This window comes from Erpetoichthys calabaricus, chromosome 5 (assembly GCF_900747795.2).
Source record: "Erpetoichthys calabaricus chromosome 5, fErpCal1.3, whole genome shotgun sequence".
NCBI lineage: Eukaryota > Metazoa > Chordata > Cladistia > Polypteriformes > Polypteridae > Erpetoichthys > Erpetoichthys calabaricus.
The window spans coordinates 143,596,667-143,624,166 of NC_041398.2; the positions used below are offsets into that span (position 1 = coordinate 143,596,667).

The window sequence follows — 27,500 nt, forward strand, 5'->3', positions numbered from 1 at the left end:
CCACAAATGGCAAAAACATGGAACAGTGGTGAACCTTCCCAGGAGTGGCCGGCCGACCAAAATTACCCCAAGAGCGCAGAGACGACTCATCTGAGAGGTCACAAAAGACCCCAGGACAACGTCTAAAGAACTGCAGGCCTCACTTGCCTCAATTAAGGTCAGTGTTCACGACTCCACCATAAGAAAGAGACTGGGCAAAAACGGCCTGCATGGCAGATTTCCAAGACGCAAACCACTGTTAAGCAAAAAGAACATTAGGGCTCGTCTCAATTTTGCTAAGAAACATCTCAATGATTGCCAAGACTTTTGGGAAAATACCTTGTGGACTGATGAGACAAAAGTTGAACTTTTTGGAAGGCAAATGTCCCGTTACATCTGGCGTAAAAGGAACACAGCATTTCAGAAAAAGAACATCATACCAACAGTAAAATATGGTGGTGGTAGTGTGATGGTCTGGGGTTGTTTTGCTGCTTCAGGACCTGGAAGGCTTGCTGTGATAGATGGAACCATGAATTCTACTGTCTACCAAAAAATCCTGAAGGAGAATGTCCGGCCATCTGTTCGTCAACTCAAGCTGAAGCGATCTTGGGTGCTGCAACAGGACAATGACCCAAAACACACCAGCAAATCCACCTCTGAATGGCTGAAGAAAAACAAAATGAAGACTTTGGAGTGGCCTAGTCAAAGTCCTGACCTGAATCCAATTGAGATGCTATGGCATGACCTTAAAAAGGCGGTTCATGCTAGAAAACCCTCAAATAAAGCTGAATTACAACAATTTTGCAAAGATGAGTGGGCCAAAATTCCTCCAGAGCGCTGTTAAAGACTCATTGCAAGTTATCGCAAACGCTTGATTGCAGTTATTGCTGCTAAGGGTGGCCCAACCAGTTATTAGGTTCAGGGGGCAATTACTTTTTCACACAGGGCCATGTAGGTTTGGATTTTTTTTTTTCTCCCTAAATAATAAAACCACCATTTACAAACTGCATTTTGTGTTTACTTGTGTTATATTTGACTAATGGTTAAATGTGTTTGATGATCAGAAACATTTTGTGTGACAAACATGCAAAAGAATAAGAAATCAGGAAGGGGGCAAATAGTTTTTCACACCACTGTATATGTGTATATATATATATATATATATATACAGTAATCCCTCCTCCATCGTGGGGGTTGCGTTCCAGAGCCACCCGCGAAATAATAAAATCCGCGAAGTAGAAACCATATGTTTATATGGTTATTTTTATATTGTCATGCTTGGGTCACAGATTTGCGCAGAAACACAGGAGGTTGTAGAGAGACAGGAACGTTATTCAAACACTGCAAACAAACATTTGTCTCTTTTTCAAAAGTTTAAACTGTGCTCCATGACAAGACAGAGATGACAGTTCTGTCTCACAATTAAAAGAATGCAAACATATCTTCCTATTCAAAGGAGTGCGTGTCAGGAGCACAGGCTGTCAGAAACAGAGAGCAAAGCAAACAAATCAATAGGGCTGTTTGGCTTAAGTATGCGAAGCACCTTGGCACAAAGCTGTTGAAGGCGGCAGCTCACACCCCCTCCGTCAGGAGCAGGGAGAGAGAGAGAGAGACAGATAAAAACAAAGAGTGAAAAATCAATACGTGCCCTTTGAGCTTTTAAGTATGTGAAGCACCGTGCAGCATGTCGCTTCACTAAGCAGCTGCACACAGAAGGTAGCAACGTGAAGATAATCTTTCAGCATTTTTAGACGAGCGTCCGTATCGTCTAGGTGTGCGAACAGCCCCCCTGCTCACACCCCCTACGTCAGGATCAGAGAAAGTCAGCGCAAGAGACACAGAGAAAAGTAAGTTGGGTAGCTTCTCAGCCATCTGCCAATAGCGTCCCTTGCATGAAATCAACTGGGCAAACCAACTGAGGAAGCATGTACCAGAAATTAAAAGACCCATTGTCCTCAGAAATCCGCGAACCAGCAAAAAATCCGCGATATATATTTAAATATGCTTACATATAAAATCCGCGATCGAGTGAAGCCACGAAAGGCGAAGCGCAACATAGCGAGGGATCACTGTATATCTATATCCGAAGCCGTGCAAGCACACTCTTGAGAATGCAACGTATAGTTGTACAGAAGAAAAGCAATCTTGCCTCAAATGAATGGCAACCTTTTGTAGGTCTATGAACTTAATTTAAACTTTAGGTTTACACGGTGCTTTCTTTCCGAAGTACCTGCACTCATGAATATGTCTGTATGTGTCAGTCGGTCAAATCCACGCGCTTCGCACTGGCGAAGTACCGCTTTAAAATTTTTATTAAGAAAAGAAAACCTTTTTAAATTGAGGGAAAATATACTAATAACAGTTTGTTAAGGATTTGTTTTTTTGTGAAGCTGCCTTCACTCGAGTGATCACTTCGACCTGACTTGGTGGCCAACTATAAGCGTTACCTGGTAGGTAACCACCCATACAATCAGATTGTGAATCAGACTACGAATGCCGTGAATGTAATTACCCCGATCTACATGTTGTCAAATAAACGAAGCACACGCCGTGGCGCAGAATGTAATTACCCCGATCTACATGTTGTCAAATAAACGAACCACACGCCGTGGCGCAATTTTAGGGGTTTGCCTGTAGCGCTGACGTCCGAGGTTCGATTCCCGTAAGGGAGTGAAGTGAGTGGCTGGTTACCTACCAGGTAACGCTAATGGTTGGCCAGCAAGTGACGTAACATCAGCCACGGTGCCTTCAGTTGTGAGAAGCAGATCATAGAATGATTGAAAATAGTTTACTGTCAAATAATGCAAAGAGTACGCGACACGTCTTTCCCCCTTATTCTTGGCTCATCGGGCGTACACACTCACTGCACTCGCTTACGGTAATCGAACCTCGGACGTCAGCGCTAGAGGGGCATCGCAGCGATGAAGTATTGCTTTTAAATTTTAATTAAGAACAAAAGAAAACCTTTTTAAATTAAGTCTTAAAAAGAGGTGTAAAGATATTGACAATAAGCTACGCAAACCCACCAAGAAATGCAATCGTTTAAATCAAGGCACGAGTCGAAAAACACCATCCCATAATATTAGTTAATGATTAACACATTTCTATATGTATTGTAAGCATACAATACAACTGATAATATGTTGCGCTTATTTATCTGGTGTACCGACATTTTTGCGCGTTTAACGTCTGAAATCTAACGTGGTTTGTGCCCTTCAGAATGAAAACAGTTTGCATTTACCTTTTTAGTAAAAGGCGAGCTTTTAAGCCTGAGAAATCACCCCGTAAATGCACACGTTTAATTGCACATGTGTTAATATGTATGCTTACACAGTATTAAAAGACAGTGAACAACGTCATTTACCTTTGTTCCCGCGTTTGATAAAAGGCGAGCTTTTAAGCCTGAGAAATCGCCCCGTAAATGGACACGTTTAATTGCACATGTGTTAATATTTATGCTTACACAGTATTAAAAGACACTCAAAAATTAACGTCATTTACCTTCGTTCCCGCGTTTGACTCGTGCTGTAAATCTCTTCCTTGTTTTTAGTTCACGTGATTACGTAGGAGGCGTGATGACGCGATACGTGACTCCGCCTCCTCCATTAGAGTATATGGACAAAAAACAGGTTCCAGTTATGACCATTACGTGTAGAATTTCGAAATAAAACCTGCCTAACTTTTGTAAGTAAGCTGTAAGGAATGAGCCTGCCAAATTTCAGCCTTCCACCTACACGGGAAGTTCGAGAATTAGTGATGAGTGAGTGAGTGAGTCAGTCAGTCAGTCAGTGAGTCACTGAGGGCTTTGCCTTTTATTAATATGTATAGATATGTGTGTGTGTGTGTGTATATATTATATATAATATATACCGTGTTTCCCCGAAAATAAGACAGTGTCTTATATTAATTTTAGGTCCAAAAAATGCACTAGGGCTTATTTTCGGGTAGGTCTTATTTTTATTGAAGTTCAAAAAAGTAAAGTACATTTATTTCTGTTCAACAATTATACGGTACAAATTACTGGTACGTTAACGCCTGTTCAACAGTCAAATCAACATGTACGGTATTCATGTTCTACAAACTACTGTACGAGGGGGTACCCAAAAGAATCCGCAATAGCGCCATGCTGGACGGAACCCCCGGAGCACACACCTCCACCGCCATGGCAGGCAAGCACAGAACAACTTACTCCGAGGTAGTGCCCCAAGTTTCAACCCCGTCTCCTTCTGTTCACACGGCTGCGAACCCGAAAAACGACGTACCTCACCCCTTCCCAAACAAGAAAAGATTTTTCTCGCCTAAAAAAATGGTGAAATGCAGCACCCCACTCCAGCAGGAAACAAAAGCCCACAGCTGCACGCTGACCACAAAGAACGAGAAGAAGCAAAAAACGAGGTTGAAAGTTGTTCCACACTCACCCACCGCAGCAGGAAAAACGTGCACCCCAAAAGCCCCGGCCAGCACAGTGCCACCGGTATCACGGACTCCCTTGGGCACCCCCTCCAATGTTAACTCCCTTTTTTGTACTTGACGGAGTAGCTTTCTTTTTGCACTCATCTTGTCTGGGGGTAAAAATATTTAACCGATGTTATGCTGGACAAAAGACAACGTTTACTCTTTAAACTACTTGTAAAAACGCCTTACCTTGTAATCAGGGCAGCTTCTTGGCTAAATATGGCAGCTCTCAGGACACATGCAAAAACGGCGGATTAGCGGTAGGTCTTACTTTTGGGGAAACATGGTGTATATATATGCGTGTATATAATATGTATATATGTATAATATATATATAATATATATATAATTATACAGTGGAACCTCGAGATACGATCACCTCTGTATACGAGAAATTCAAGATACGAGGAAAGTATGAGCGAAAAATTCAGATCTAAATACGAGCATTAGCTCGTGTAAGGAGCCACGAGCCAGGCTGTGGGTATAGCTCGCGGCTTAGCGTGGGGGCGTGGTAGCAGTAGCGAGCCGCAGGGCGATCTGCGGTGTCTGCGTTTCTCACCTAGGTGCACAGGTGGGAAACTGCCCACATCCATGATTGTTCCTGTGGCTGATGGGCTGCAGCTGCCATGTCCTCCCCGCATATATAGAGAAGCGCGAGCCGTTTAAGGGGGAGAAGAAGTAAAAGAAAAGAGAGGAGAGAGAACGGAGGTTGCAGGAGGAGGCAGGAAGCAGCAGCAGTAGGATGTCGGTGCGGGAGAGCGAGCGAGTGCAGCTGAATAGTGAGCTGAACAGGCGAGCCAAACAGCTGAAGCAGGACGGTGTAGAGAAGGTCAGCTGCATTAAGAGTGTCTCGCCTGTTGCAGAGCCTGCATGGGAGAAGCAGGTAACACGCTGACGCTAACAGAGAAGAAGCACCGGGGATTGTCATCTGTTTTTTAAAGACTGCTTCCTGTTGACGTTTTAACCTTGTGTTAAAGGATTGTTATTCTTGTGTATTTTAAACCGCCACTTCACAACTGTTTTAAGGATTATTTATTTAAAGATTTATTGAATGCTCTACTGCACTTTGGACACCTGTTTTGATTCTTTTAATAATCAGTTATATTATTTACCAGTGTTTTTTATTAAAGGTAGACTACAGTATATATTATTTATCAGTGTTATTTGTTAGGAAATTTGATTTTTATGTTAATATTTTTGGGGTGCGGAATGGATTAACTGGATTTCCATTATTTTCAATGGGGAAGTTTGTTCTAGATACGAGAAATTCGCTATACAAGCTCAGTGCTAGAACGAATTAAACTCGTATCTAGAGGTTCCACTGTATATGGTTTAAATAGTTTACTGTCAAATAATGCAAAGAGTATGCGACACGTGTTTCGCCCTAATTCTGGGCTCATCAGGCGTACACACTCACTGCACTCCCTCTCGGGAATCGAACCTCGGACGTCAGCGCTAGAGGCGAAGCCCCTAACGTTGCGCCACGCCGTGTGGTTCGTTCATTTGACAGCATGTAGATCGGGGTAATTACATTCACGGCATTTGTAGTCTGAATCACAATCTGATTGCATGGGTGGTTACCTACCAGGTAACGCTTGTGGTTGGTCAGCAAGTCGGCTAACATCTGCCACAGTGCCCTCTTTCAGTTGCGAGAAGCAGATCATAGAATGGTTGAAATAGTTTACTGTCAAATAATGCAAAGAGTACGCGACACGTTGTGATTCAGACTACGAATGCCGTGAATGTAATTACCCCGATCTACATGCTGTCAAATGAACGAACCACATGCAGTGGCACAACGTTAGGGGCTTCGCCTCTAGCGCTGACATCCGAGGTTCGATTCCCGAGAGGGAGTGCAGTGAGTGTGTACGCCTGATGAGCCCAGAATTAGGGCGAAACACGTGTCGCGTACTCTTTGCATTATTTGACTGTAAACTATTTCAACCATTCTATGATCTGCTTCTCGCAACTGAAAGAGGGCACCGTGGCGGATGTTAGCCGACTTGCTGACCAACCACAAGCGTTACCTGGTAGGTAACCACCCATACAATCAGATTGTGATTCAGACTACGAATGCCGTGAATATATATATATATACATACACACATACAGTTTGGTTCATAAACAGAGAAAACTTTTTTCTAATTTTGGTTCTGTACATTACCACAATGAATTTTAAATGAAACAACTCAGATGCAGTTGAAGTGCAGACTTTCAGCTTTAATTCAGTGGGGTGATCAAAATGATTGCATAAAAATGTGAGGCAACTAAAGCATTTTTTTAACATAATCCCTTAATTTCAGTGGCTCAAAAGTAATTGGACAAATTAAATAACTGGAAATAAAATGTTCATTTCTAATACTTGGTTCAAAACCCTTTGCTGGCAATGATAGCCTGAAGTCTTGAACTGATGGACATCACCAGATGCTGGCTTTCCTCCTTTTTAATGCTCTGCCAGGCCTTTACTGCAGTGGCTTTCAGTTGCTGTTTGTTTGTGGGCCTTTCTGTCTGAAGTTTAGTCTTCAACTAGTGAAATGCATGCTCAATTGGGTTAAGATCAGGTGACTGACTTGGCCATTCAATTTTCCACTTGTTTGCTTTAATAAACTCCTGGGTTGCTTTGGCTGTATGTTTTGGGTCATTGTCCATCTGTATCATGAAACGCTGCCCAATCAATTTGACTGCATTTAGATGGATTTGAGCAGACAGTTTGTCTCTGAACACCTCAGAATTCATTCAGCTGCTTCTGTCCTGTGTCACATCATCAATAAACACTAGTGTCCCAGTGCCACTGGCAGCCATGCACGCCCAAGCCATCACACTGCCTCCACCGTGTTTTACAGATGATGTGGTATGCTTTGGATAATGAGCTGTTCCACGCCTTCTCCATACTTTTTTCTTGCCATCATTCTGGTAAAGGTTGATCTTGGTTTCATCTGTCCAAAAAATGTTTTTCCAGAACTGTGCTGGTTTTTTTAGATGTTCTTTAGCAAAGTCCAATCTAGCCTTTGTATTCTTGAGGCTTATGAGTGGCTTGCACCTTGCAGTGCACCCTATGTATTTACTTTCATGCAGTCTTCTCTTTATGGTAGACTTGGATATCGATACGCCTACCCCCTGGAGAGTGTTGTTCACTTGGTTGGCTGTTGTGAAGGGGTTTCTCTTCACCATGGAATGATTCTGCGATCATCCACCACTGTTGTCTTCCGTGGACGTCCAGGTCTTTTTGTGTTGCTGAGTTCACCAGTGCTTGCTTTCTTTCTCGGGATGTACCAAACTTTTTGCCACTCGTAATATTGTAGCAATTTCTCTGATGGGTTTTTTCTGTTTTCGCAGCTTAAGGATGGCTTCTTTCACCTGCATGGAGAGCTCCTTTGACCGCATGTTGTCTGTTCACAGCAAAATCTTCCACATGCAAGCACCATACCTCAAATCAACTCCAGGCCTTTTATCTGCTTAATTGATAATGACATAATGACGAACTTGCCCACAGCTGCCCATGAAATAGCCTTTGAGTCAATTGTCCAATTACTTTTGAGACCCTGAAATGAAGGGATTGTGTTAAAAAAATGCTTTAGTTGCCTCACATTTTTGTGCAATCGTTTTGTTCACCCCACTGAATTAAAGCTGAAAGTCTGCACTTCAACTTCATCTGAGTTGTTTCATTTCAAATTCATTGCGGTCATGTACAGAACCAAAATTAGAAAAAAGTTGTCCCTGTCCAAATATTTATGGACCTAACTGTATGTGTGTGTAATATATAAATATATATATATATATATATATATATATATATATATATATATATATATATACACAGTGGGTACGGAAAGTATTCAGACCTCCTTTAATTTTTCACTCTTCGTCATATTGCAGCCATTTGCTAAAATCATTTAAATTAATTTTTTCCCTCATTAATGTGCACACAGCACCCCATATTGATAGACAAAAAAAAGAATTTTTGAAATTGTTGCAGATTTATTAAAAAAGAAAAACTGAAATATCACATGGTCCTAAGTATTCAGACCCTTTGCTCATTATTTAGTAGAAGCACCCTTTTGAGCTAATACAGCCATGAGTCTTCTTGGGAAAGATGCAACAAGTTTTTCACACCTGGATTTGGGGATCCTCTGCCATTCCTCCTTGCAGATCCTCTCCAGTTCTGTCAGGTTGGATGGTAAACTTTGGTTGACAGCCATTTTTAGGTCTCTCCAGAGATGCTCAATTGGGTTTAAGTCAGGGCTCTGGCTGGGCCATTCAAGAACAGTCACAGAGTTGTTGTGAAGCCACTCCTTCGTTATTTTAGCTGTGTGCTTAGGGTCATTGTCTTGTTGGAAGGTAAACCTTCGGCCCAGTCTGCAGTCCTTAGCACTCTGGAGAAGGTTTTTGTCCTGGATATCCCTGTACTTGGCCGCATTCATCTTTCCCTCGATTGCAACCAGTCGACCTGTCCCTGCAGCTGAAAAACACCCCCACAGCATGATGCTACCACCGCCATGCTTCACTGTGGGGACTGTATTGGACAAGTGATGAGCAGTGCCTGGTTGTCTCCACACATGCCGCTTAGAATTAACGCCAAAAAGTTCTATCTTGGTCTCATCAGACCAGAGAATCTTATTTCTCACCATCTCAGAGTCCTTCAGGTATCTTTTAGCAAACTCCATGTGGGCTGTCATGTGTCTTGCACTGAGGTATGTGTGGAGACAACCAGGCACTGCTCATCACTTGTCCAATACAGTCCCCACAGTGAAGCATGGTGGTGGCAGCATCATGTTGTGGGGGTGTTTTTCAGCTGCAGGGACAGGTCGACTGGTTGCAATCGAGGGAAAGATGAATGCAGCCAAGTACAGGGATATCCTGGACAAAAACCTTCTCCAGAGTGCTAAGGACTGCAGACTGGGCTGAAGGTTTACCTTCCAACAAGACAATGACCCTAAGCACACAGCTAAAATAACGAAGGAGTGGCTTCACAACAACTCTGTGACTGTTCTTGAATGGCCCAGCCAGAGCCCTGACTTAAACCCAATTGAGCATCTCTGGAGAGACCTAAAAATGGCTGTCCACCAACATTTACCATCCAACCTGACAGAACTGGAGAGGATCTGCAAGGAGGAATGGCAGAGGATCCCCAAATCCAGGTGTGAAAAACTTGTTGCATCTTTCCCAAGAAGACTCATGGCTGTATTAGCTCAAAAGGGTGCTTCTACTAAATACTGAGCAAAGGGTCTGAATACTTAGGACCATGTGATATTTCAGTTTTTCTTTTTTAATAAATCTGCAACAATTTCAAAAATTCTTTTTTTTGTCTGTCAATATGGGGTGCTGTGTGTACATTAATGAGAGAAAAAAATAATTTAAATGATTTTAGCAAATGGCTGCAATATGACAAAGAGTGAAAAATTGAAGGGGGTCTGAATACTTTCCGTACCCACTGTATATATATATAATATAATAATGTGCGAGATACATTTTGTGTTTTTGTAGCTAAAAATCCACAAAGGGGGAAAATGCAGTATATTTAGGCCTAAAAAGTTCAACATCCAAACAATAAAAAAAGACTTTATGACCAACATCTTCCTTACACCCATTTTCCCCCACCCCATATTTTGCTGTATGTTGCCTTTGATTCATATATATCTAATCCTGTGATGATGACACCTGGTAGGTTGTCAAAAGCTTACAAATAAAATCTATTTTATTTTCATGAACTTCCACCTGCAGCTGTTGTCACTTATCTGTAATATTTGAGTAATTCTCCATGCTAGTGTTTAGATCTGGCAGGTCCATGCTAAAGTGTTCACATATTATACACTTCATTTCATTATTAGTATAACATGGAAAAAGTTTCTGCTTTAGGTATGTGTTCAGTATTTCTTGCCTTGCATTTCCTTTCATGCTACACTTACCCAGATTGTTGTAGACACAGAACACGCATGAAATGCATGTGTTCCAAATAACAACATATCATTTACCTTATCTGCGTGTGAGGTGGAGTTGTATAAAGAGCCTTGAGCTGGGAGAACTTTTTGACGAAGTGGAGCTCCGTCGGGTTGGGGGATGGGATAGTAGACTGCTTGCTGCTTGTGCTAATAGACACATTTGCAAAACAAAAGAGCTAAGGAGGAGAGGATATTAAGGTGGCTCGGGATTATGAGTTTTTTCTTTGCCTTCAGGAATTGTAGTGTTGAGATGAAGGGGTCTGGGATTTAGATTGAAGAATCCTTCAAGAAAAATTTAGCTTTGTGTATACACGTCTTGTAAATCAAAATATTGGAGTATATATGATTACTTGCTAAGACATTCTTTTCCCAATGAACAACATGCTTGTAATTTTTAAGACATTTAAATCTGAGAACTGCTGGCCATTGGATGTTCAAAATGAAAATGCTTGTGTAAACAGGAAATTTTAGAAACAACTTGGGAGCAATTTAAAATGTGACCTCCAGTTTTCAAGATGTTGTCCAATGATCCTTTCCACAGTGTTAAGAAACACTCAAATTGTTACCATGATGCGCACTAAAGGAAAAATGACATTTGGAACAGGCTTATAGTAACATTTGGAATATGCATTTTCTTTTTGATGTTGATATGTTTTGAGAGGTGCTTTTCATTTTTTCTGATGGTCGTTTATACTGTCAAACACTGATTTCTTTAAAGGCAGACATCTGTTCAAGAATAGGGATTGTAAGCAGCTTGATTAGTATGTGATGAGTTAATCTTTATTGTTTCTTAATGTGATGGAAAATTGATATATATATATATATATTTTTTTTTTTTTTTACAGCCCCCAAAGTCTTCTGACCTTGCAGTTATTTGTTTCACCAGTGGGACCACAGGTATTGTTATTCCAGTAAATTCTTCGTATAACATGATTTGTTTTAACAATTTTATATGATTTGTGAAGATAAATTGCTTTGAGAAAAGCACATTTGGAGGCATTGCTGAATATTACAGGATTATGTTTTATTTAAAAATATCCAAATCGTGGAATTGTTTGCATTAGGGCATCGGTTGTAGGAATGCTTCATCTGCTGTAATTATGTTTTTGACAGTAACTGTGTCATTTACATTCTTAGGTATTATATGCATCTTTAACTGATCTTTGTAAATCAGTCTTTAACCCTAGAATTACCAGAGCTTACGAAAAAACTTGTAAATCCAGCCCACCTTAAATCCCTTTGCACCTCTCCTTCAGCGTCTTTTGTCTTCTAAATGTGTCATAAGCCCAAGCAGCCTGCTATACCATCCCCCCACTGCCTCAGAACAGGCAAGAAGTTCTCCTAGTTCCTGCCTTGATTGATTATCTGGGAGTGAGCGACCCAGAATTGTAAGGGGAAATAATTTGATGCGTGTTTTGTGTCTACAACAATCTGTGTAAACACATCGTTGAAACAAACACGTTTTTCATGTTTTAGTAATAAATAACAAAATGTAGATATGAACTATATAATGTATTTAGGCTGATGCCCAAATATCAAATAAACACTTTCAGTTTTTTCATTGGCTCTAGTAATTCTAGTGTTAAGGTGCTGATTTAGATAGCAGAATGGAGCATTATGCTTAGTTCTGTTTTTGGTTTTGACATGGAAACCATGCTTGTCAATTGTGTATGCTGTACATATACACTGCTTTTGGCAGCACTGAAACAAAATGCTGAATAAAAATTTTTTTAAAGAATATTTTCTGATTTTTAGTACATTTTCTGAATCAATGCCACCTTTCACATATTTTGCATTGTTATGCTGACAAGGTTTTTATGTATCACATCTTACAAAAGAGAAAGTAAACAAAACAGTTTCAGTTGGTCAGTTGGCTGTGTCTTCAGGAATATAAAATATAAAAAAAATTTTTTTTTTTATGATGTATTGTTTAAGAATTAGCATCGTACCTTTTTGATATAAGAATCCTTAACTGGTGTTCAGTTATATTGACTTCTGGTCTTGCTTAGCAGCAAAAGAGAACCTTTATTCATCCAGTCCATCTTTACCCCATCTTGAAGCTGGAAATGGATCACATTCTTTTGCTCAGGAACATCAACAATTCCTTCTCTTTTGTCTCCAATCCCGGCTTTCCATCAACCTTCTTTCTCTTTTCTTTGGTAGACGAGTCACCAGTAGCCAAGATCTATGTCCAGTTTTGATCATCAGAAGTGGTAACTCCTAGAAATTTAAAGCTGCTGACTCTCTACATTGCATATCCCCTCAGGTGTAGATGTGCAGTATGGCTTTACTGCAGTTAACTTCTTTGGTGTTAATGGCGAGCATCTCTTTGGCTCAGAATTCTATTTAAAATTGGTTCATTATATGTAGGACTCAGGATAATTTATTTTGATGAGATATGAAGCATTAAGCCCAAATAATGCTTGGGTCAGTTTTCTGCTGCCATCTTGTGGATGAAGTAACATAATACAGCAAAAAGTCATGCATTTTTTTATCCATTCTGCCCACTCTACAGTAGCTCAATATTCATCAGCAAGGCAGAGCCCAATAAAAACACATTGGTGTATAAGCAAAAACCAGTAAAGCTAGTTTTAGGACAAACTGAAATTTTAAACCCTTTAGTTAAATCAAGCAGTAGTAATGTTAATGTGAATTGGTCACATTGTATGATCAAACTACCAAGATATGATTGGCAAATTCAGTCCCATGAAGTTTCACTGTGGTCTAAGTAGCTTTGCTGTTAAAAAGTTGTTAAATGTTAAAAATGTTAAAGGTTATTTCCACATTGAAGAGGAAATAAGGTAAGAGACGCAATGTTTTGCTAAATCCCTGATGACCGCTATACAGCTGAAAAGTTGTTTCTTCTACCTTCTTTCCTTTTCAGTATGGAAAAAAGATCTGATTTCTGTTTTCCTTTGCAGATGCACACTGGTAATTATCTTTAGTAGCATTCTGTTTTGTTGTTTCACCAAAAAGAAAACGACACAGCCAGTATAGGCAAATGGGTTGTCATCATAATTTAGTTTTTATTGTTTATCATATTTATTTAAAGGCTTCACTCAATAGGTTGTACTTACTGGTGGATCTCAACCAAAATGGAAAATTAATCTGAAAATTTAACTACAGTAGATTCTGAAAGTATTTAGACCCATTCAGTTTTTTCACATTTTGTTGTATTGCAGCCTTGTGCTTAAATCGTTTGAGTTCTTGTTCTACCACATCAGATAACACTCAATAACCCAGAATAACAAAGTGAAAACAGGATTTTAGACATTTTTGCAACAGAAGTTTAGAACCATTTACCTTCTAAATGCAAAACCAAAGGAGAAAGGGAAGGAATTTGATTTCTTTCTAAAAACCACTATATGTAGCCAAACATACTTATTGAAATTAATTACCGGTTTGCAAATAAGAGAAGAGACCCTCCTGGATGTTGGCAGCTTGGGGGTGGTGAAGGGTATTTCTGTGACAAATTGCTAGCCTTAAGGCATTTTAAGAATGGTTAGAGCTGCTTAACCAAGTTGTGTATTTTCCTGCAACCTTTTTTGATTTAGGAAAACCTGTTAATAGGTAATCATCTACAAGATAAATTAATTTTTAAATGATGGCAGTTCAAGTGTGTGTATTTTTATGCATGAGCATGTTTACACAATCCCCTCAATTAATTGAGGTTATTGAACAGTGTAATATCTTCTGAATTAAATGAAAATAATTAACATCTGAAAGAATTAAAAATGTCCTGTACTGTTTCTTACTGTTTTAAGGAAACCCAAAAGGAGCAATGATCACACATGGAAATGTTGTAGGCAATGCTTCTGGCTTTATAAAAATGACAGAGGTAAATTTAATTCTGCAGTTTATTTTTTGTATGATTTTTCTCTGTGTACACTTATTCATTTGTTAATAGTTGGTTAATCTTTGTACCATATACAGTAGCATCTTGACAATAAAATGCATTAAGCTTTAGTTGAAGCTATTGTGATAGTTTTTTTTTTTTTTTTTTTTGCTTTGGACTGAAGAGTGCCATTAATTTGACCCATTAATTTGATCCTGTTTTGCTTTGCATGATAATTAATTTTTGAAATTGACCTTGGATTTACACTATATTAACAATAATCCATTATATTTATATAGTACTTTTCCCATACTCAAAGTGCATGTTTTAATCATGTAGCATTTAGTTCCTTTACAGTAAAAAAAAAAAAAAAAAAATCATGTCATGTTGGGTAATTCAGACTGCATATTGTTACATAATATGTAGAATGTACGAAGGAATCTGGTCATTATCCCTTTTTAGGGATATATCAGTGCAACTAACAGAATTTTCTCAACCTTCTTGTGTTTTTAGTTCTATTATATTTTATATGGGGATTTAGGTCTATGTATCTGCAGCTGGAGTCCTAGTAAATGAAGTGGTTTGCTAATTTTCATGCAGTTAAGTCAGCAATGCCAGTAGATTGAGCGTACATAGTACCTTTTCATGATAAACACTATCCTAAGATCATTTATAGGATCTTTATAGCATAATTGTGTTTGTTTCAGTTAGATAGATAGATACTTTATTAATCCCGATGGGAAATTCACAGTTATTTAGGCCTTGTTAGGAAAAGAGACTTGCTTAGGGTCACAAGATAAGGCAGAGGTGGGGATTCAACCACCACATTTGTCATTTTATGTAGCAAATTTCTAACATCATCATTCTAAGGGTCTTTATTTATATACTTCCACTTAATTGCTTGTATGTTGAAGAAACACACTCATAGTCACATTGTATTAACCAATTGTAATGTACATTTGATAAAATGGAGGTAATGGTAAGAATAGGTACATGCAGGCAATTCCTTATAACCATATTTATTCTACAAAAGTGTTCTTTCTTGAGTAAATGTTCACAGTATAACATGAAAGTTGCACATAGTTTTTCAAAGAATATTAGGAGTGGCGCTATTAAAAGTAAAAAAGTATTCCCAATAGGCCATGTCGGACCATTTGATTTGAAAATACTTGAGTTTTTGGCTTCATCAGCACTCCACAAGCTTGTATAGCCATACACAAAAAAGTAGTAATTATTACTGTGAAATCCATCAGGTACACTTTTCAAGTGGGTTGAATAATTTCTGAAGGCACTGTGGTCATCGAATGTGTTGGCACATAATGTCTGGATTAAGAGTAATTTTGGATGGCAGGAAATATTTGTGTATAATTTGGCTATTATTCATTTTATCTTAATTTTTTAAATATCTTTACTGCTCAGTAGTTCTATAAAAATACTAATCTGTCTGATAATGATAGATTAACAATAACAGTATTTTGCTTGAATTTCATCCGGTTTCATATCTTTGTTTCTTAGTTTGCATGAAAAATCAAACTTTCTTACAGAATAATCTTTTTTGTTTATTTAGGTTTCAAAATAAGCAAGCTGAAAGGAGTACTCCACCTAAAAATGATATAGTATTATTTTTTTATGTTACTTACGACATGTAATTTGTATTGATGGCTGAGAAAAAAAGTTAATCATGTTTTCACTGAGAACGGAGGTCATGTTTCTGATAGAACAGAAGCCTGTGGTGACCATCACTGGACAACAGCAAACAATATGAACATATGAGAGTAAAACATTTTCCAAGCCATTACTACAAATTACATGGGGTAATTAAAATCTAAAAAATGATTATTTGTTTATGTGAAGTATTCCTTCAAGAACTGAAGTATCAAAGGGGCTATATCTAAAAGGTTTTGTCAAAAAGTCTGAATATTTTTGCAACAAAAACCTAATTGTTATCACTGCTGAGGCTGATTTCATTTATATACTGAAAATATAAGAACCTTACAATAAGAAAAAAAAATTCTAACAGCAACAAAGCAACTACTTCTTGGTACTGGCCCCGTGTTACTACTGTTCTACAGAATCTTCTGAACAGTTACAGATTATTTAGGAACTAATTGTGCGCTTCTGTTTTTATTTTCTTGCTCTCTCTTTCTTTGCTTTCAGCGATTGTTCATGCTTACTGCTGAAGATGTATTAATCTCCTTCTTGCCCCTGGCACATATGTTTGAACGAGTAGTAGAGGTAGGCTGTAACCACTACTCTGGCTTATATGTGATTTATTTCATAGGCTGCCTACCATGTAAATTCCAGTGATACCCATGTATCATATTTACCCCTTGCACATATGTTTGAGAGAATAGTACTGGTAAGTATGCCCAAATACTTTTTGCATGACAAATTTAGAATATTGAGCAATCTTCACTACTGGGAAGTTTGTGGTCTACAATGTGATTGATTAATTTCTCTAAATGTTTAATATACTGCTGAATCAACAGGCTTTAATGGCAGGTATTTTTATGTAAATTATAGCAAAATATTTGGTACTGGTCATGTCAGTTAAGAAATTATTTAATAGAGGCAATAAAATTACAAATGAATTTCCAACAAACATTGAAAAAGCAAATGAAAAGGAAGTGTGATCTTGTGACGTTCAGTTGTGCAGGATGACAGTCTGCTTGCTGTAATCTCCTGCTTATGCAAGCCCAGGCATATTTGTTGTGGATTGAAAATTATGTAATGCTTTCTGGTTGAAATATTTACGTATTGTAATTCTTACATCACCAGTAAATAGAGCACAAATGTCAAAAAGTCCTCTTCGCAGCATATTTTTAAAAAGTGATTAACTTAATAATATTAATGTAATTGAAATTCTTATTTTGTGAATGGTTTCAGATGGTATGGTTTCTAAATAACATATCTTTCAAATAAATTAGCTCAGTGTCGAAATTACATATCAGCCTTTTAGCATATACATAAGAACGTATCACTAGTAGTGATGGTTTATTTTGTTTGTCTCTTTTGCAATCAAATAATAAAAACTTGTACATGTCAGTTCACTGCATGATGCAACTGTTCCTCTTAATTTTAAAATGAATTAATATTTTATTTCTTTTTTTATATATTACTAGCTGATTACCCAGTGGCTTCGCTCACTGAGTGCAAGGGAAAAAAACTAAAATGTAGTATTTATAAAATAAGTTTGTTAATTACCATGTTATTTTTGAACAAATAAAGAGCATTTACAATAAATAGAAATTATATAAATATTAATTATTAAGTAGTAAAACATTTTGATAAAAGAATTTGAAGAAGATATAAGAAGTGTATAAATTATTAAACAGTCAAACATTAACATTTAAGAAGTAAAGATACATTGAGTACTACTGCAGTGGTTTCGGGCAAACTACCTGCATGACAACCTTGCACTATGTGTCTGTGATTTAAGTGAAAAATTATTCTGAGAAATGTGGACACTGCCTTTCCATGCTTAACGGGCAGAAGTTCCAAACAATTACCAAGTCTAATACTTAACATGAAGAGGTCGGTACATCTTTTTAGATCCTCCATTTTCTTAAAAGAATTCATCACAAAAGCAACCTTGAATGTTGTGGGGTTTTAGTGACCCGAATTCATCTTAAGGGACAGTAAGTAGCCGTGCACCGCAATTTACCAAGAGTGTCCCGCTTCAATAGCGCCGATTACACTTATTCGCAAAGATTTCCACTGTCCCAGGAGCTGACGGGGCACTTGAAGTGTGACAAACAGTGCGAGAAGAGAGGACGCTGCCCGAAACTGCAAAGCTGTTGATTTGGAGGAAAAGCCCGACATTCCGCGCCTCCCAGCGTCCACTTTGTTCTTACGACCCCTCGCCGCTGAAGGCGGTGTCGTCATCACATTGTTTACAGCTTGGCACAGTTAAAAAGTAGAAAGACGCAAAGCTGTTTTCTTCATCTCTTTTACTATCAAGGTGTAGCGCGTTCCTCTTAAGTTGAATGAGGAGCCCAGCACACACAAAAATCTCCTACTCTTAGGAAAATTAATTCTATGAAGTACGGAACCCAACCGAACCTTAGCCCCAATTTGATATCCTCATCTGGAGTTGTCTTTTATGAATTTATACAAAGGAAATAATCAACCCAACAATTCTTTGAACAATCAAAAAAGAATATATTATAAATCAAACAAAACAATAAATACCCTTTAAATCCTTGTCAAATCTATAGTAACTACACAAACCCTAATTAATATGCCACCCCCTTAAACACTCTATAATATACTCCCCAGAAAACGGCGAAGCAGCAAAGAAAGAAAGCAAGCAAGGAAAAGAAACGGAAAATTACCCTATTTACAAACAGCATGTTCTTGTTTTAAAGTCTAAATTCACACGGCCTGGGAAATCTGCAGTGAATCCAGTGATCAAGTCAGATACGTTCTGCTGATTCATATACTGAATTTAAATGTAAAAGAAGCAATCTCACCGGCCTGGCGACGATTCCTTTGTCTGAAGGAGTAAGTCCGTCTCACCCGGGTGTCTCGGAGTTAATGTCCGTCCATGGCCGACGCCCGCACCATAAAAGCAAAGTAAAGCCGTGTGCTCCGAAGGTCCTTCTAGGTTAGCCTCCTTCTCCGTGCACCCAACCGTCCTTATTACGGAGTCTCACTTACTTTACGGCTGGCTTTTTCTTTACATTCACCTTCCCAGCTCCTTATTTAAACAGTCTTTTTTCGCCTTTTTAATATCAGTAAAATAACTCTCACACAAATAAGTTCCTATATTATAATATGTTCCGTGCTCATACATAATTTCCGTTACCTGTGGTCATATGTCATTTCCGTTTCAAACACGAAAAGAATTTTATTTATATAGGTTATTTATTATTATTACATGATTTTATTAAACTTACCCTCTCTGTCTAGGTCACATTTTGCAATCAATTCTTTACCCACTTCTACTGAACTGAATTCCTTCAAACTTTGCATGCAAGCTGATCTCCGGAGACATTGCAATATGTTATCAGTTTTGACCCAGGATCTGACGTATGTAATTACGTCAAATTTAAATTTCTCATTTCACACACACATATATACGGCTTGTGTCTTGCTGCGTGATCTGCATGTCGATCATTTAAAAGCCTGTACAGCAGCTGCTGCTGCTGTGCTGTATGATCTGCATGTTGCGCTGCATGACAATCATTTAAAAGGCGGTACAGCAGCTGTTCTTTTGTCTCACGGGATGTTAGTGTCTCCAAGAAATTGTTTGTAAGTAGGGTGTGATGTGCAAGTAGTCTTGCAGGACTTCAAAGTGTCTCTCCGAGATGATCACGTCTCGACCCAAGATTTTATTATATAATAATACTATAGATATATATATATATATATATATAATCTATACTAATTAATAAAAGGCAAAGCCCTCACTGACTCACTGACTGACTGACTGACTGACTCACTCATCACTAATTGTCCAACTTCCCGTGTAGGTGGAAGGCTAAAATTTGGCAGGCTGATTCCTGTGATTGTAAGGTTACTTACAAAAGTTAGGCAGGTTTCATTTCGAAATTCAACGCGTAATGGTCATAACTGGAACCTCTTTTTTGACAATATACTGTAATGGACGGCACCTTGATGGCCGTGGGAGGCGGAGTTGAGTGGCACGTCATCACGCCTCCCACGTAATCACGTGAAAAGACTGTGAATGCAGTAGGGAGAAATGAAGTAAGAGCCGCAAACCGCGAAGAACAAAAAATTCATTAAACAATTGAGAAGGGAGCGAGTGAAGCATACAAGCATCTTCATAAGGGAAACAAAGCACCGTGTAAAACGTAAGTTTAAATTAAGTTTATTGAAACGCTCCCGTTAAGGATTGCAATAACATATTCGCGAGATAAAAGAACGCAGTAGGGAGAAATGAAGGAAGAGCCACAAACAGCGAAGAGCAAAAAATTCATTAAACAATTGAGAAGGGAGCGAGTGAAGTATACAAGCATGTTCATAAGGGAAACAAAGCACGGTGTAAAACGTAAGTTTAAATTAAGTTTATAGAAATGCTCCCGCTGCGGATTGCAATAACATATTCGCGAGATAAAAGTTTAATGAGAAGACACGAGGTATAAACGAACCACACGCCGTGGCGCAATGTTAGGGGCAACAGTTTCAACCATTCTAAGATCTGCTTCTCGCAACTGAAAGACGGCACATGGCGGATGTTAGCCGACTTGCTGACCGCAACGTTAGGGGCTTCAACTCTGGCGCTGACGATAGAGATTCGATTCACGAGAGGGGATGCAGTGAGTGTGTATGCCTGATGAGCCCAGAATTAGGGAGAAACACGTGTCGCATACTCTTTGCATTATTTGAAAGTAAACTATTAAAACCATTCTATGATCAGCTTCTGGGAACAGAAAGAGGGCACGTGGCGGATGTAAGGCGACTTCCTGACCAACCACAAGCGTAACCTGGCAGGTAACCACCCATACAGTCAGATTGTGATTCAGAAAACGAATGCCATGAATGTAATTACCACGATCTACATACTGTCAAATAAACGAAACACACGCCGTATCGCGACAGCTGTGAAAAGCGAGGTTCACATAAAAACAGATCCTTAACAAATTGTTATTGGTATATTTTCGATCCGTTTAAAAAGGTTTTCTTTTCTTCTTAAAAAATTAAAAGCAGTACTTCGCCGCAACGAAGCGCGAGAATTTGGCTATATATATCTGCTTCTCGCAATTAAAAGAGGGCACGTGGCGGATTTTAGACGACTTCATGAACAAACATAAGTGTTACCTGCCAGGTAGGGTTACCACTTTTAGTACAAAAAAATAAGGGACGCATACTGCAGCGGGTGCCACATCTCAGTGCCAACAGTTTGCAGACTCTACTTAAAAGACCCGCCCTCCTCACTGGACAGTTAAAAAGACCAATCAAACTAACGATGACATCAAGTATTACCCAATCAAAAGTAGGAAAGGAGGCATCTTCATAAAATGCGTGTGGGATGATTTGCATGAGATGCTGCTTTAAAAAAAATGATAAAAAAAATACGGGACAAATCCCGTCCCGTATTGATTCAAAACGGGACGTGCAATTTCATTCCCAAATGCGGCACGATTCCGTATTTTAAAGGACGGGTGGCAACCCTACAGTGCCAGGTAACCACCCATACAATCAGATTGTGATTCAGACTAGGAATGCAATGAATGTAATTACCCCAATCTACATACAAGGCGAAAGTCTTGCAACATTCAAAGATGATGGTTTGGGATAAGTACACCATAGAACATAAAAGAGCTTATGAAGCCTTGAACCGAAAAAAGCAAGATCTCAGAGATCGTAAAAAAAAAAAATAGGAGGTAATGTCGTTTTACTCGCTGTAGATTTTAGTCAAACATTACCAGTTATTCCACGAGGGAGACCAGCAGATGAACTCAACGCGTGTTTAAAATCCATGCTTCTCCCACGCTCGGTTATATGTCGCGTGTTCTCGGGTAGGTACACCAAAAAATGTATACATTTAAGCATGTAATGGGCAAACAAAAAATGAGGTATACCCGAAGGCACTGCAGTAGTACTTAATGTAACTTTACTTCTTAAATGTTAACGTTTTACTGTTTAATAATTTATACGCTTCTTATATGTTGTTCAAATTCTTTTATCAAAATACCAGTGACAGCGCAATGCACGATAACATGGAGTGAATACACCATACGCATCCGCCCAAGGCCGCCCTGGTGTGCGCAGATAGGAGTTGATTCTACAATAAAATAAAGATAAAAAGAGTAATACAATCATCACCCATAAAGCGGATAGTAGACGTGACGTACTATATGTGTACCAGATTTCAAGTCAATAGGTGAAACGGTTTGCGAGCTACAGGTGATTTAAAATCCTGGACAGACAAACAAATAGCCACGGTAGCAATTACAGAAGAAGATTTTACTGTTTAATAATTTATATTTACATGAAATGTGCTTCTTATATATTACTTCATATTCTCATATGATAATGATGTTAATGTTGTTTATATTGATTTCTATGTTATTGAAACTGCATGTATGTGTGTATATGTATGTATGTATGTATATATATATATATATATATATATATATATATATATATATATATATATATAAATATATACAGTGGTGTGAAAAACTATTTGCCCCCTTCCTGATTTCTTATTCTTTTGCATGTTTGTCACACAAAATGTTTCTGATCATCAAACACATTTAACCATTAGTCAAATATAACACAAGTAAACACAAAATGCAGTTTGTAAATGGTGGTTTTTATTATTTAGGGAGAAAAAAAAATCCAAACCTACATGGCCCTGTGTGAAAAAGTAATTGCCCCCTGAACCTAATAACTGGTTGGGCCACCCTTAGCAGCAATAACTGCAATCAAGCGTTTGCGATAACTTGCAATGAGTCTTTTACAGCGCTCTGGAGGAATTTTGGCCCACTCATCTTTGCAAAATTGTTGTAATTCAGCTTTATTTGAGGGTTTTCTAGCATGAACCGCCTTTTTAAGGTCATGCCATAGCATCTCAATTGGATTCAGGTCAGGACTTTGACTAGGCCACTCCAAAGTCTTCATTTTGTTTTTCTTCAGCCGTTCAGAGGTGGATTTGCTGGTGTGTTTTGGGTCATTGTCCTGTTGCACCACCCAAGATCGCTTCAGCTTGAGTTGACGAACAGATGGCCAGACATTCTCCTTCAGGATTTTTTGGTAGACAGTAGAATTCATGGTTCCATCTATCACAGCAAGCCTTCCAGGTCCTGAAGCAGCAAAACAACCCCAGACCATCACACTACCACCACCATATTTTACTGTTGGTATGATGTTCTTTTTCTGAAATGCTGTGTTCCTTTTACGCCAGATGTAACGGGACATTTGCCTTCCAAAAAGTTCAACTTTTGACTCATCAGTCCACAAGGTATTTTCCCAAAAGTCTTGGCAATCATTGAGATGTTTCTTAGCAAAATTGAGACGAGCCCTAATGTTCTTTTTGCTTAACAGTGGTTTGCGTGTTGGAAATCTGCCATGCAGGCCGTTTTTGCTCAGTCTCTTTCTTATGGTGGAGTCGTGAACACTGACCTTAATTGAGGCAAGTGAGGCCTGCAGTTCTTTAGACGTTGTCCTGGGGTCTTTTGTGACCTCTCGGATGAGTCGTCTCTGCGCTCTTGGGGTAATTTTGGTCGGCCGGCCACTCCTGGGAAGGTTCACCACTGTTCCATGTTTTTGCCATTTGTGGATAATGGCTCTCACTGTGGTTCGCTGGAGTCCCAAAGCTTTAGAAATGGCTTTATAACCTTTACCAGACTGATAGATCTCAATTACTTCTGTTCTCATTTGTTCCTGAATTTCTTTGGATCTTGGCATGATGTCTAGCTTTTGAGGTGCTTTTGGTCTACTTCTCTGTGTCAGGCAGCTCCTATTTAAGTGATTTCTTGATTGAAACAGGTGTGGCAGTAATCAGGCCTGGGGGTGGCTACGGAAATTGAACTCAGGTGTGATACACCACAGTTAGGTTATTTTTTAACAAGGGGGCAATTACTTTTTCACACAGGGCCATGTAGGTTTGGATTTTTTTTTCTCCCTAAATAATAAAAACCACCATTTAAAAACTGCATTTTGTGTTTACTTGTGTTATATTTGACTAATGGTTAAATGTGTTTGATGATCAGAAACATTTTGTGTGACAAACATGCAAAAGAATAAGAAATCAGGAAGGGGGCAAATAGTTTTTCACACCACTGTATACTAGCAAAATACCCGCGCTTCGCAGCGGAGAAGTAGTGTGTTAAAGAGGTTATGAGAAAAAAGGAAACATTTTAAAAATAACGTAACATGATTGTCAATGTAATTGTGTTGTCATTGTTATAAGTGTTGCTGTCTTTTATATATATATATATATATATATATATATATATATATATATATATATATATATATATATATATATATATATATATATATATATAAAATATACACACACACATAAACATATATATACATATACACATCCACATATATATATATGTCTACCACCCAGTGGCGGCGCGGCAGTAGCACGCGGCGGCCGCTCCGGAGCAAAAACGGTGCTACGTTGTTTAAGTTTTTATGTGTAACGTGTTTATTTTACTCTATGTATGGATATCGTCGCGACTGGTGTTCGTACATACAACCGCCAGACACTATTCTACCTAAACAAACCGGTTAACGACATCCATGATGAGCTGCGGGAAACGCTACGCGACCTCGGCTTGCTGCGCGAACCAGGCCTCGAAGCCTCGGCGTTGTCTGATGCCGGCGGCCGGAGAAGGGGACATCGGAAGCGGTGCGCGAGGAAGCGGAAGCGCGGAAAGCGGGCGGGAGTCTGTGCTAGGCTAAAAACAAACCCTAGCCGGCCGGCTCTCCCGTCCATCATCCTATCCAACGTCTGCTCCCTGGACAACAAACTGGACTACATCCGACTCCAGCAGGCTACACAGCGTGAGGTTAGAGACTGCTGTGTCTTTGTTTTCATGGAGACATGGCTCAGCGACAAAATACCGGACGCCGCTATTCAGCTAGATGGGCTAGCCTTGTTTCGCGCCGACAGAAATGCAGCTCTGTGCGGTAAGACTCGCGGTGGCGGCTTGTGTGTTTACATCAACGCGAAATGGTGCAAGAATTCTGTGCTAGTTTCTAGTTATTGCTCATCGCTAGTGGAGTTTGTGACTGTTAGATGCAGACCTTTTTATTTACCACGGGAATTCACCACCGTTTTCATTATCGGAGTGTACATTCCACCTGGCGCTAATGCTAAGGAAGCGCTATGGGAACTGTATACAAAGATCAGTGAACTGCAAAATACACACCCAGATGGACTGTTTATTGTTGCTGGAGATTTCAACCATGCAAATCTCAAGTCAGTGCTTCCTAGATTCTATCAATATGTGGACTTTGCAACGAGAGGGGAAAACACGCTGGATCTTGTTTACACAAACATCCCCGGCGCATATCGGGCTGAGCCCCGCCCCCACCTCGGCTACTCAGACCACATCTCTGTTATGCTAATTCCAGCATACAGACCACTTGTCAGGCGTTCAAAACCAGTTCTGAAGCAAGTGAAAACCTGGCCAGCAGGAGCCATCTCTGCTCTTCAGGATTGTTTCGAGAGCACTGACTGGAACATGTTTAAGGAGGCTGCAACTTACGGCGACTTCACTGACTTGGAGGAGTACACTTCATCAGTGACCAGCTACATCAGTAAGTGCACCGATGACGTCACTGTCTCCAAGAACATCATCTCACGACCCAACCAGAAACCGTGGATTACTGCGGAAGTGCGTGCACTTCTGAGGACTCGAGACTCTGCCTTCTAAGGGCCACCTTGTCTCCCGCTTTGAAGAGCAAGGGCCAAACTCTCTCGGGCCATCAGAGAGGCGAAGCGCGCACACGCCCAGAGAATCCACAATCACTTCATAGACAGCGGCGACACACGGCGCATGTGGCAGGGCTTACAAGCCATCACACGCTACAGGACGACATCACCTGCCTGTGACGGTGACGGCTCCCTCCCAAATGCGCCGAACAGCTTCTACGCTCGGTTCGACAGGCAGAACGACGTGGCGGCGAGGAAGACCACCCCTCCTCTGAACGACCAGGTGCTGTGTCTCACTACAGCGGATGTGAGGAAAACTCTACGCAGAGTCAACCCACGTAAAGCTGCTGGACCAGACAACATACCAGGCAGAGTGCTCAGAGAATGTGCAGAACAGCTGGCAGATGTTCTTACCGACATCTTCAACATCTCTCTGAGCAGCGCCGTCGTTCCCACGTGCTTCAAGGCCACCACCATCGTACCCGTGCCCAAGAAGTCTTCTGTGTCCCGTCTCAATGACTACCGTCCTGTTGCACTTACACCCACCATCATGAAGTGCTTCGAGCGGCTCGTCATGAGACACATCAAGACCCTGCTGCCCCCCTCACTGGACCCACTGCAATTTGCGTACCGTCCTAACCGCTCAACGGACGACGCCATCTCCACTGCACTCCATCTTGCCCTCACACACTTGGACAAGAAGGACACATACGTTCGAATGCTGTACATAGATTTCAGCTCAGCATTCAACACGATCATCCCCCAACAACTGATCGGGAAGCTGAGCCTGTTGGGCCTGAACACCTCCCTCTGCAACTGGATCCTGGACTTTCTGACCGGAAGGCCTCAGTCAGTACGGATCGGGAACTGCACCTCCAGCACCACCACACTGAGCACTGGTGCCCCACAAGGCTGTGTGCTCAGTCCCCTGCTGTTCACACTGCTGACTCACGACTGTGTAGTTCAAATCACATCATTAAGTTCGCTGATGACACGACCGTGGTGGGTCTCATTAGCAAGAACGACGAGTCAGCGTACAGAGAGGAAGTGCAGGGGCTAACGGACTGGTGTAAAGACAACAACCTGTCTCTGAATGTTGACAAGACAAAGGAGATGGTTGTTGACTTTAGGAGGACACGAGGCGACCATTCTCCGCTGAGCATCAACGGCTCCTCTGAGGAGATCGTCAACAGCACCAAATTCCTGGGTGTCCACCTGGAGAAGGACCTCAGCTGGTCCCTCAACACCTGCTCCCTACACAAGAAAGCCCAACAGCGTCTCTTCTTTCTGAGAAGACTGAGAAAGGCCCAGCTCCCACCACCGATCCTGACCACCTTCTATAGAGGAACTATTGAGAGCATCCTGAGCGGCTGCATCACTGTCTGGTTTGGGAATTGTGCCATATCGGACCGCAAGACCCTACAGCGGATAGTGAGGACAGCAGAGAAGATCATCGGGGTCTCTCTCCCCTCTATTGAAGACATCTACACCACACGCTGCATCCGCAAAGCCACCAGCATTGTGGCTGATCGGACACACCCCTCTCACACACACTTCACCCTCCTGCCATCTGGAAAAAGGTACCGAAGCATTCGGGCACACACATCCAGACTGTGCAACAGCTTTTTTCCACAAGCCATCCGTCTCCTCAACAAAAAGGGACTGGACTGATAAATGCACACACACGCACGCACACACACACACACACACACAAACATTATCACTTAGCTTAACTCAACTACCTCAAAACATTGAGATTGGACTGACTAATCAACACAAGCGCAAACACACTGACCTACACTACCAAACTACCGTACACACCAACCTGTAAATGCTTTCTTTTTTTTGCACAATTTCCATTACTGGACTACTTTTTTGCACTAACTTCTTTACTTCCTAATTTTTTGCTGCTACACTAAGGAATGTT

General features: G+C 40.1%; 1 protein-coding gene and 2 long non-coding RNA genes across 7 annotated transcripts in view; 1 reads left to right on the top strand and 2 right to left on the bottom strand.

The window, feature by feature from the left end:
- The window catches only part of LOC127527975 (uncharacterized), a 23,611-nt gene extending 22,494 nt beyond the window's left edge, over positions 1–1,117 (bottom strand). The window contains exon 1 of the long non-coding RNA XR_007935168.1: positions 319–1,117. This is a non-coding gene — a long non-coding RNA (uncharacterized LOC127527975). The remainder of the gene's footprint in view (positions 1–318) is intronic.
- LOC127527972 (uncharacterized) overlaps positions 1–22,700 on the bottom strand; it is a 242,483-nt gene extending 219,783 nt beyond the window's left edge. Inside the window, exon 1 of the long non-coding RNA XR_007935166.1 lies at positions 22,525–22,700. This is a non-coding gene — a long non-coding RNA (uncharacterized LOC127527972). The remainder of the gene's footprint in view (positions 1–22,524) is intronic.
- The window catches only part of acsl1a (acyl-CoA synthetase long chain family member 1a), a 279,599-nt gene that overhangs the window by 178,117 nt on the left and 73,982 nt on the right, over positions 1–27,500 (top strand). For 4 of the 5 annotated variants that reach the window (XM_051928437.1, XM_051928440.1, XM_051928439.1 and 1 more), the window contains exons 9-11: positions 11,219–11,270; positions 14,138–14,211; positions 16,366–16,443. In XM_051928437.1, the coding sequence (XP_051784397.1) occupies positions 11,219–11,270; positions 14,138–14,211; positions 16,366–16,443 (204 nt within the window). Of the gene's footprint in view, positions 1–11,218; positions 11,271–14,137; positions 14,212–16,365; positions 16,444–16,489; positions 16,568–27,500 lie in introns of all 5 variants that reach the window. The other variant, XM_051928438.1, reaches the window with a different exon arrangement.